Source organism: Anabrus simplex, chromosome 5 (assembly GCF_040414725.1).
Source record: "Anabrus simplex isolate iqAnaSimp1 chromosome 5, ASM4041472v1, whole genome shotgun sequence".
NCBI classification, from domain to species: domain Eukaryota; kingdom Metazoa; phylum Arthropoda; class Insecta; order Orthoptera; family Tettigoniidae; genus Anabrus; species Anabrus simplex.
This window is the reverse complement of record NC_090269.1, coordinates 198,107,093-198,119,561: the sequence shown is the minus strand read 5'-3', so window position 1 is coordinate 198,119,561 and position 12,469 is coordinate 198,107,093. Positions and strand designations below refer to the sequence as shown.

The following is a 12,469-nucleotide window of genomic DNA, read 5'->3' as shown; positions in this document are numbered from 1 at the left end:
TGCATGGCAAACTGACTGGCCTGTAATTTTCAGTTTTATGTCTATCACCCTTTCCTTTATACACAGGGGCTACTGTAGCAACTCTCCATTTATTAGGTATAGCTCCTTCATGCAAACAATAATCAAATAAGTACTTCAGATACTGGGCGAGTTGGCCGTGTGGTTAGAGGCGCGCGGCTGTGAGCTTGAGATTGTGGGTTCGAATCCTACTGTTGGCAGCCCTGAAGGTGGTTTTCCGTGGTTTCCCATTTCCACACCCGGCAAATGCTGGGGCTGTACCTTAATTAAGGCCACGGCCGCTTCCTTCCCAACTCCCAGGCCTTTCCTATCCCATCGGCGCCATAAGACCTACCTGTGTCGGTGCGACGTAAATCCGCTAGCAAAAAAAAAAAAAAACTTCAGATGTGGTACTATATTCCAACCCATTGTCTTTGGTATATCCCCAGAAATCGTATTAATTTCAGCTGCTTTTGTAGTTTTTACTTGTATGTTAATGTAAATGTAATTTTTATCATAGGTAAATTTTAATACTTCTTCAGTATTCTTTAGTATGGCCTTATAGAAGGCATGCAGTTTAACTGGCTCGAGAAGGTGTACTCCCATTATTATTATTTTTATTATTATTATTATTATTGTTGTTGTTGTTGTTGTTGTTGTTACATTCTTTAAGCATAAGGCAATTCACTGCTACACATGCAAGGGTAAAGGCACCAGATCCATAATAGACTAGATCAAAACAGACTTCGTATTCAGTAAATATGTTAGGAATATATGTGTATTCTGTTTTTTTATTTTATGATACAGACCACTATCTAATCTGCATTGAACTAAGTATCTCTTAATAGAGAAAGTGAAATCTGTCTGCAGACGAATAAGGGTAGAAAATCTTCTGGATGAGGAAATTAGAAGTACATGAATATGATTAGTGAGAAATTACAAATGGGAGCAGCTTGTATATACAAAAAAGAAGGCATTGCATGGCTCTAAACAAGGACTGATGCTAACAGGAAATTGTACGTAGATGGAAGAACCAGAGTAAAACAAATAATTGTTGAATCAAAGAAGCCGTCTTGGGAAGAATTCAGTAAGAACCTGGAAAGGCTACGAAACTTTTCTGGACAGTACTAAAGAATCTTCTGTTCTACAGTCGTTGGATGTGTGCGTGAACCAGCCTTTCAAAACTGCAACGAAACAATAGTACATCGAAGGGGTGTCTGATGGTGATCACGTGTTAACACCAATCAGACAAGTGAAGAGGGCCTAATATGCAGCTGCATCAAGACCGCATGGGCGCGCATTCCCAACGATCAGGTGTCGGAAGGCTTTAAGAAATGTGGAATTTCAAATTCAGTGGACGGTAGCGAGGACGACTAATTTATTGTGGAAAGATGCCAGCAACGAAAGTTCGTATGGTGAAACTTCAGATGACGATGGTGAATTGTGAATGATCTAAGTGTTAGACCAATTTTATTTACGATTTTTGTGATGATTTTATTAATTGTAAGCTGTTTGAATTTATATTTGTGGTATATTTTAAGAAAATTAAATAGGTATGCAAGTTATTTTATTTTTTACCGTATTTTGCCGTCTCAAATTTAGGGTGCGGGTCTTATTCAGTGGCGGGTGGTTTTCGGGATTATACGGTAGTGTTTCTCAAAATCCTTGACTATCCAGTTCATTTACCCTCTGCAATACAATAAGATCAAACCTTGTGAAACTTGGTAATTACTTATCTTGTTATAGAATACTTCTTTCATCCACGTCCGACTTCTTTTTTGACATCTTCTCTGTGCTTGAGACACCGTTGTCACCTAGTGCGATGCGATGTTTAGTTAAAAGCGGACGTGCAACTCCAGGACTCGAACTCGTCGCCCTCAAACTCTGTCGTCAATCAGAATAGCCTATCTTCCAACATTTCTGACTACAAGGTTATGTTACCCTTAGGAAAGGCACACTATATTACTCAGCCTTCCTAGCAAACAGTTCGATGATCGTTTGTAGTCTTTAGGCTCACTGCTACGACAAGTAACGTAATCGTTGCGGCTCTAAGTCTTTCCATAGCAACTCGCTATCTATGCTGTACACAGTGAATGATACCTTCACTGCCTCACGTAACCCTTTACAATTTCTAGACTATTTCTCTCAGTGGCACGCAGTCCCATACTACTTGTTACGTGGCTTACTGCCACGCACATAACCTACAAATTCTGTACTGTTCTGGCTCACAGCCACACACATGCTGCTTGCACGGAAGCTGGCTAGATTCCCCCTGATCTGTCCAAGTACTGTTCCCTATATTCTCCGTTCGAAGCTTCTTGAAGTTATTCCCTCTACTACTTCAGGAGTACGTTGTTTTTAAGTCTAATTGGTTCACGTGTACCTCCCACTAACTGGTGGGGAGTGTCATGGAATCTACTTGAATCACTGGCTTCTTACTGCATCAGGAAATCTACGCGATACTTCCTTCTAATGGCTTTTAGAAACACTTTCAGAACTTTCTATTGCGTTTTCCGTTTTACATTGACGCTGTGTTGCAATATATACTTGTTGTTTCATTGTCTTTTTGCTTCTCGCCTTAATTATGTTCTGTATGTTTGTAATCTTTGTATATAAGGCTTGTAGACCTTCTATTTTATTTTAAATTATTAAAATAGCATGGGTGGGATCACCTCCCTTTGAAGGGATCCCACGGTTCTAGCCCTTTGTCCCGGCTCGGGCTGCGCCAGTGCTAACTTCCCCTATACACGCGCCGAGCCAATCGGCTATAAAAGCGCAGGGGTCAGTTGGCTCTGGAGCAGTCGTCAAGAGCGGGGACAGGAGGCAGAACCAATGACCATACCTCACCTCCCCCAATCACTGCCCCTAATGCACCTCCACTTCCCCTCTCTACCACCTCTACCTTACCTTCCCCAATCAATACCCCTCATGCCCCTCGATTTTCCCTCTCCGTTACCGCAAGTACCAGTCCTAGACGCACACGGAGAAGTGCACGTCGTGCTCCCTAACTGTACACATTCGACCAGTCAAGAGTACTATGTAAGAAAACACTTATACCACACGTTCATTAGACATTCCATTGACAAAATTCTTATACTTCATTTTCTTCTGTGTTCTCGCAGATTACTGCATGTCCAACAACAAAACTACAAAGGGATCATCTGCACCTACTCATCTTTTAACAAGATAAGTACCAAGAAAACTAATGACACACCACAATATTTTGATGTAAATCATCCAACATTCTTAACTATATGAACTTACAAGATAAACGATATACATCGTTGAACATTCTAGAATGCTTGGTACAAACATGCCTGCGAACGTACATAATGCTTTACTAACATTAATATAACTCCAAAGCGTACAACAAGAATACTGTGAACATTTTATCGTATTTTAATGTATTACGTGTTGTTGGTTTTTATCACATCCATATCCTAGAATATTCTAGAATGCTTAGTACAAACATGCCAATGAACGTATGCAACGATTCACCAATATGAACTAAACTTCAAAGTGTATCTCAAGAATGCTATAAACATTTTAAGTGTAGAAATTGTATTTCACCAAATTATCTATTACTCTCGAACAGTACACCAGAATTTTATGGAACATATACATGTCATAGAATATCGACGCTTGTTTTTTAAACCAGAAGACACATCATATCATTGTATATTTTAATATTATCGCTCATATCATGTGACATTGACATTCTTCTTTAGATTTAGTAATGTTTTTAAATTATATATTAAGCTTTAAATCTCATGACCAGCTGAGGATGACCTCTGTGAAGGTCGAAACCGTTACTGCATAGTAACAAGACATAATAAAGTATTGATTAGGTGGATGGTACCCATTCTTTGTGATTGCGAATACCAAGTATCAATACGGACATGAAACTGATAGATTACAATTAGTGTCGATATTATTATGAGAATTCATTTCCACCGGAAGCGATATTCATATTTTTGGGCAAATCATGCTCGTGCTTAGCCTTATTTGTGTAATGGTAGGAAGACTAACCGATTAATGTTTGGCGCGTGCACCGACGAATTTAATTGGTTGCGACAAGTAAAGAGTTGCATGGACGATACTTCTATTTCCATTTTTGAACCAATGTTGAAACTTTAAACAACATGTAGCTGAACACCGGCTGAACATTGTTTATGGAATGGGACATCGTATGTAACTTAGACGTTGTTTAGGTAGATGTTGTCTAAGGCTTAAAACTAGTCATTGTTTCTGCAATCGGCCCAAGCATTCTAAATATTTGAGTGTGACTTGATAGAATCTGCTGATGTTCTTTCAAGAATGAAACATGTCATTCTTTGCTAAATAGTGTGTATTTTTATTCCTTGTATAATAATGTGCTTTTTTAGAGGTATGTTATAATGTATATAATATATATTGTACCAGGAATGCTGGTCCAAACAGAGTTCCCGATGTTTAAAGTCAAACTCCGCGCCGTGCGCTAACACCCAGCCGGCTACAAGCACGTCAGCTGCGAGTGACGTGGAGCATGTGACGTCATATCCTGCATACCTCGGTCAAGGCTAAATTACGTCAGCCGAGAGAACATTCTAAATGTTCTATCATTAATAACTTTTGTTCGTATTAGAGTACTATTAAATGAACAACGTCGTCATATTGGCCATTTTCTTGCTATCATAATCTCGACGTCTCCGAAGACTGTAAAAGTAGTTAGAGGGACGTAAAGCCAATGCCAATATTATTATTATTATTATTATTATTATTGTACCGGGAGGTACACCTCTACGCCGCACATTTAAATCTTGCGCCTTAAAGAACTCCTCTATAGGAGAAACCGTGAACTTGCAACTGGACCAACTTATAAATTTTCACTGAAGATGGCACCACTAAAATTTGTTATTGTGAACTGTGTGAATTCCTACTTGTTTTTGTTTTCCATTCATTAGGAAGCTTGAACATTCTTTCATAGATGTCACTACTAACAAACTTTGATCATGCACCCTGGTGCGAAGTGAAGGAACCCTTTTGAAGAAATTTTGTATTCATAAGTTTTCTCCTTACTAAATTTTGTTCATTCATCTTTTGGTTGGCAATATTTATCTTTTCTTTCTGCCAGTTTTGAATTAAGCCAATCAAGAATTTCTGTAATTCATTTTTAACCAATCCCATATTTCTTCTCGATTTTGAGTGTAACTTTTTTGATTTTAACCAATAAAACTCTGTGGGTGTGTCTTGATTATTCATGAAAGGTCTCGAACTTTCCCCGAGGGTTTATAAACTGCGGATTTTAACGTCTCCTGGCCATTTGATCAGCATCTAACTGTGTGTGTCACGCAGGGGGCGGGAGGCGCCTCTTTCTTCATGCAGCAGTTTTACAGCAAGGTAATGGCCGTTTAACATCTTTATTTCGTGCTAGCTCTGCAGTTTAACCCGAGGGAAAGGTTCGAAACCTTAACTATGTAACAAACCTTCTAAAGTGTAAATCTCATTTCGGCTCATGTAAAATTTTATAAATCTTTAACTGTAATCGGGGATAGAGAGTGATTTACCCTCTTGAGCTTCCCTTCATCTTGGTTTGAGGTACCATATTTGTTTATGCAATGTATTAAAGTGATTTCCATCCGCGCTACCTCAGTAGATTGGGATTAGTCCCTGTGTCGTTGGCCAAGTGCCCTATAGGTTTTTAAATTTTTTTGTGGAGCTGAATCCTTGACTCTATTCCAGTTTGCTCGGGCCGTTTATTGAACCTGTTCTTTTTCACTAAGACCCTGTAGGTTGGGTACTAGATACCTCTGTGTAATAAGATGGCTTTTGTAAATAGTGCCTTGTAAGGCCAGTGATTATTGGATTTTCATACTGTGTTGCCTGGAATAGGCTTGAGAACTGAGAGAGCTTGAGCTCTCTTTCAAGTGTTGTAAAATTGCCTCTGGGAGGCCTGATATTGCAATTTTGGGAGCAAGTGCTCCAGGTATTAGGGGATTTCTGCCCTTTGAAAAATATTGTGTGTGTGTAAAGTTGAGCTACGAGCTCAAAATTGTAAAACTAGGGGCTTATAGCCCAAGTGTGTTAAAATTCTGAAATCTTGGATCTTTCGAAGTCTTGTGTCTAAATTGCTATGTCATTGTTATTTCACTAAGTTGTTTAAATTCTGTTGTTTCAAGAAAATATAACCTTTGTTAAAATTTTAAATTAACTTTGACTTCGTAGTTAGACCCATTCATCCCGGCATCTTCTTTCACCTCTGCTGATCCACGGGTAGCCCCGTAACAATTATTATTATTATTATTATTATTATTATTATTATTATTGTAGTTGTTATATCGATCTTTATGAAGCATTCAAGAACATCTTGGTACAAGACGTTTAGGAACTGACGATGCATTTAAGCGAAGTTTGGAAGAAATTCGACAAAGATTAAGGGAGATATTTAACAAAATGTAATAGCCTCAATTCTCCAGAATCTTGTATAAAAGGGAGGCATATTTGCGTGTCAAGTCAGTCAACTATGTACCACACTCGAGGCCGGACAGTCGGCTGATGGTTTTACGCCGTCGTGATGTGAGTTACGAGTTTGATTCTCGTCGAGTGTTTAAAAGTCTGTGTGATAAGAACTTTAACTCTACGATGCTTTGTATCAGACTTAGAAATATCAACACCATTCACGTGTGATAGAGAAGTTCCACTGTGAATAAAGACATGTCAATTTACGTGCATTTCAAGTGATTAACTATTTATGTGACCTGCTCAAGTGTAATGAGAACTTGTATTTTTTTTTCTGTCACGAGTGCAACGTTTTTTCCATAAAATATAAATAATAATAATAATAATAATAACTCGTTCAAATCTAAAGGTGATAGGAATTCTTTACGACAGTAAACTTCAAACTGTACGTCTTGTTTCACCAAGTGATTGACATATTTAACTAAGTAAAACATTACAGTCCTACTTTGAATTTTTTCAAGAGAATAGCGTTCTAAGTAAGACTTTGTCACGACTTTGTGATTCCTTAAACTTGTTTTAACGTGCGAAAGACATTTCTCGCATTCTTAAGAACTTGTATCTGTAAATGGATCGAACCAAGGACTGTTCTCGAACAGACTATGTTGGCGTTACAACGTTGTTGCTTATAATCAAGTGAAGTGAACGGGACTAAATTCTCAATATAGAAATCTTTATTTTTATTTACAATTTATTTTGGTGATTAATTCCAATAAGTTGTGTGAACTTATAAGTATCACCTGTGGAGTGTTTTATTTTTCACGTTATTCTTCAGCTGATGTTATTAATATTTGACAGTTATAAAGTGACAAACTTTTGTTTCTTCCAACGTGGCTGTTTGCATTAAAAATTTGATTCGATTTCACATTCGGCTCGGTCTAACATTTTTGACCATGAAACTTCAACCTTCGTAACATTCAATCTTAAATTTCTCAAGTGCGATCAGATTTCAGTGACATTCTGTCGTAACTAGGGATTATTTTGAAACCATTACTACTAATAATTTGTCTGTGCTGAAGATATTTGCCTAACGAGTACATTTCGGGCACAAGTCCATTGCCGTGTTCTATTTCCACGTTTAGAAGAGCTTCTAGACCTTCTAGAATTTCGAGAACTTCCAGACCTCCATCGGAAGACGATGTAGGGGTGAACGAGTAATAGCAGGACCGCAGTGTACATTACCAGCCCAGACCAAGGAGGGCACTCACAAAAAGCTTCTGTACCGAGGTGATGTGGAATTTAACATTTATTTTGTGAATAAATTCTTCAACAATTTTAAAAAGGATTCTATTATACTTATTTCATGCAAACCTCTCCTCTCTGTAACGCTTCAAATAGCAACCGGACACACTCTGTGTCAGTCTTACGCTTAGCTAGCCAACTTGAACATTAATTCTGGTTACAATATATTTGACTTGTGTGTTCGACAGACTGGAAAGCTTTTTAAGTTACCTTTAACTGTATCGACAATGGAAAATATGTCTTCTTTGTTAACAAATGCAACTTCAAGACTAATGTTTCTACTTGTTGTTTAAGATGTCACCATCATTTAATCTGATTTTTTGAAGTTTTTTTTTAATGATACATGCTCAGTTGTTTCTTTTTTTTTAATGATACATGCTCAGTTGTTTCAAATTTATTGTTTCATTATGTACAGAAACCATTAGTGTAAGATAGTTTGGACTGTACTCTTGTCGCTAGTATTCTTGAAATGTTTTCCTGATTTGGCAAATAATGATCAACCATACTTAAAATATTTATTGTTTTTCAGTGTGATCAAGTTGAATTATTTTTCTTTTAGGAAGGTCGTGGTAAGAAACAGTCTGAAAGTGATGAGGTTTGTTGGCCTGACCGCTGTCATGAAGCTCTTATTGCCATCTACAACTGTTTGCAGCTCCCCCTTCGCTTTTTATGGGACCCACCTTGCAGTGAAGACAGTTTTGCCGAGTGAGTTTTGGAGTAATATAAAGTCACTAATTTCTGCCCTGACTACTTATCTGTCTGAACTCTGATTATGTGGTGTATTATTGTCCTTCATTTCCCCCTCCAAAGTTCTCTTCTTTGCACAAAATTAAGATGTGTGTTGAATGTTGTGTAAGTATGGACTAGTGAACTGTCACAAGCATTGCACAAAGCTCAAGCTAGAAGATATTAAAAAAATAAAAAGCTTCATGCTTTCACAAGGGAAGTGGATCATGTTGAGATGTGGTTATTATCTCGTGGACTGGTGTAGAAGTTTCTGCGTGTTGGACAGGTTCAAAATCATGTCTGTTGTGAGAATTTTTTAAATAGGTTTCACAAAGCCTCTGTGCTATTAAAAATATATATTACAATAACATTTGCTCCTATGTTGAGACTTATGGTTATGGATTTTGTTAATTTCATTGCATAAAACTGTTCTAAGTGTCTTTTCATTCTTTATACAGATACAATTATTCGTTCCTTGATAGCTAGAGCCAGTAGATCTTAAAACATATAGGACATAGGTAGTTTGGATTACACAAGTTTGAAAGAAAAGGAGCACATCATGTCATAGTCTAGGTAAGAACACGCACATTTCTTGTGCATAAAAAATTCAACAACCAAGCAGAAAATAAGGTAGGGATGTATTCACAAAGACGCACACAAAATGCTGTTTCACAAGGATTAGTACACATGCAGTGCTGGGCTCATAAACTGAATTTGGTGGGTAGTGTGTGGGCTGTGGAACTTGGTGCTTTGAACCATATGTTGTAAGGGCAAAACGCATCTTCCTTAACACACGGAAGATAAAGTATACATACATTCAATTCTTGAATCAGAAAGTTTTATCATTTCTTTTCTCGGTAAACTTTATGATCCAAGAAGCAATGGAAGGTGATTTAGGAGAACAGCTCTGACACCCAGTTTAAAAGTGTTGAGTACCTTGGCGAATATCTTCATGATCTAGTAGACTTTGTTGAAACTATTGAAGACAAGAGTGTTTCTGTGAACTACTTTAAAACCTTGACCCCAAATGAAGTAACGAAAATTCATTACCTAGCTACTTTTCTTGTTGAGCATTGTTCAAAATGTTGTAACTTGCTGCTCACATTAGAGAGCTCCATCATGCTGTTAATTCATGTAGTGACCTTACAGAGGGCTTTAAATTACTAGAAGACAGAATTTTTTTTTTTTTTTGAGACAACCTCGGATAAACCACTAAACTACCAAAACGAATGCAGACACAGTTAACATCTTTGTTTCAATCTGTAGGGAGAGCAAGCCTGAAATAACTGAACCACTTAACAGAGTTTGACACAGGAATGTTTATAATTTATTCTCTCGGTGTAGTCCGGACGCTGAACGCATACCCATGCGGTATCTTCTGATTTCAAAACTTGGCCCACCCTGGTAATAATGAGGGTTGTCAGTCGTTTCTTTCCTCTGGACACAAGGGACACGTGTCGTTTAAAAGGCAAGTGAGCTCTGTCAAAAGCAAGGTTGTCATATTTTGCGTTGATTATTTAAACGTTAAAATTTATTCTAATGTCAAAATATAAATATAAAAACCTGATCATGAACCACATGAAACCAATATCGCAAAATAATTTGTTTCGTGCTTAATCTGTGCGGTTGTCACAGATGTTAGAAAGAAAGAAAGAACGAAAAAACACGAAGAAGGAATTGGCAAATAAACTTGACTGAAATTAATAGCAAAGTAGGCCTATTAAAATATTAATTTTATGCTGCTAATATCAGTGTCTCGCTTTCAGTAAGGAAAGGAAAAGGACAACAATTTTTTACAAATTGTCTTACGTCGTACCGACACAGATAGGTGTTATGGCGACGATGGGCTAGGAAAGGCATAGGAGTGGGAAGGAAGTGCCCGTGGCCTTAATTAAGGTACTTCCCCAGCATTTGCTTGCTGTAAAAATGGGAAACCACGGAGAACCATCTGCAGAGCTGCAGACAGTGGGGCTTCAACCCATTATCTCCCAGATGCAAGCTCACAGCTGCGCGCCCCTTACCACATGGTCAACTCGCCCGGCAAAGGAAAAGTAAAATCACGAACTAGGGGCTGGGATGATGATGATGATGATAATAATAATAATAATAATAATAATAATAATAATAAATGTTCCGGGGATTATCGTGGAACGCAGAGGTGAAAGAAGGTACTGGGGTGAATGGGTCTAACTACAATGTAAAGAATTGAATTTAAAACGTAAACTGAAGGTTATATTTTTGAAAAACAACAACTTAACAAATTTTCACTTAGTGAGATAACTATGACATTTCAGGTACAAAATAGAAAAATCCAAGATTCCAGAACTTTAACACTCTTGGGCTTCAAGCCCCTAGTTTTACAATTTTTGAGCTCCCAGCTCAAATTTACAAACGAGCACAATTTTGTTCAAAGGACAGAAATCCCCTAATTCACGGAGCACTTGCTCCCCGAAATTACAACATCTAGTCTTCAAGAGGCATTCATAAATCGTACAAAAACTTTGAAAAAGAGCTAACTGGTTCTAACTTTTCCAAGCCTACTCAAGGCAACATCAACTTACAAAGTCTGGCCTCTGAAGGCACAACTTACAGTAGGAAAATGATTATACAGGGGTATTTAATACCCAACCTACTGGGCCTTCATGTAAAAGGAAAAACGGTTGAATAAATGGCCCGAACACACAATGAATGGAGGTGAATACTTGCACTCCTAGATATGAACCCTTAAAACCTAAAGAGCACTAGGCCAATGAAACAGGGGTTATTCCCAAACTATGGAGGTGACTCGTATAAGAATAAATTAAGACATTACGGAAAGGAAGAAAACCAATTACAAAACGTAGTCACCTCAAACCAATATGAAGGGGAGCTCGAGAGGGTACATCACTCTCAATCCCCGATTTACAGTTAAAGATTTTAGGAAGTTTTTTACATTAGCTGGCAAAAGTTACATTTTCAGAAAAGTAGGTTACATAGTTGATGATTCGGACCTTTCCCTGAGGTTAAACTGCGGAGCTAGCAAGAAAGAAAGAAAGATGTTATGTGACCGTTACCTTGTAGAAGCTCTAGCAGCTGACGAAGTGGCCTCCCGCCTCCTGCTTGACACACACACTCCGTAAGATGACGATCAATTGGCCAAGAGACGTGAAAATCTGCAGTTTATTAACGGTCGGGAAAAGTTCGAGATCTTTCATGAATAAACTAGCCACACCCTCTCACATTGGGTTCTTTCAAAGTTACACTCAAAATCGAAGAAGAAGACTGTGATTGGTAGAAAATTAATTGCAGAAATTAGGGGTTGGCTAGATTCAAAACTGGCAGAAAGAAAAGATAAATATTGCCAACCCAAAAATTAATGAACATCAATTAGTAAAAAAACTTATGAATACAAAACTTCTTTAAATCAAAAGTTCTTTTACTTCTCACCAGGGTGCATGATCATAGTTATTAATAGTGACATCTATGGAAGAATGTCCAAACTTCTTGATGAATGGCAAACAAAACACGTAGAAATACAGTCAGTTCAGGGAACTTCACAATAACAAAATTACATCATATTTTATTGGTGACATCTTCTGATGGTTATGAATTTCATGTTTTTGGTCCGTATTGAACAATATATAAGTAATAATAATAATAACTTAAATGTTTCTAACTTGTTGTATTATTGGTTTCACATTTGATAGATAGAGGAGTTCTTTTAGGCGCCCATTTTGAACGCGCGGCGTAGAGGTGTACCTCCTGGTACAATAAATATCGGAGTATGTAGTTGGACATAAAATAGCCAGCAATCTTAGCTACTTTTAAAACAAATGCAGTATTTACCTTACCTCTATTCGTCATCCTCGTCATTGTCTGCTAGGTGAATTTCAAATCTATCTTGGTTGCTATCTGTGTTGTGTTTCATGTACTTCTCTTCTGTCTTAATGGTGCTTCGAACACAAGCAGACCACCTCTCAGGACCGATCGTTCCAACTCCTTCATGCAGAAGTTTTTTTTGCAAGTTGCT

The 12,469-nt window shown here is 37.7% G+C and overlaps 1 protein-coding gene across 2 annotated transcripts in view; it reads left to right on the top strand.

Moving 5' to 3' along the window:
* Nucleotides 1-12,469, top strand: part of Cap-D2 (CAP-D2 condensin subunit) — a 410,800-nt gene that overhangs the window by 30,735 nt on the left and 367,596 nt on the right. For both annotated transcript variants that reach the window (XM_067148430.2, XM_067148432.2), the window contains exon 4: nt 8,294-8,439. In XM_067148430.2, the coding sequence (XP_067004531.2) occupies nt 8,294-8,439 (146 nt within the window). The remainder of the gene's footprint in view (nt 1-8,293; nt 8,440-12,469) is intronic.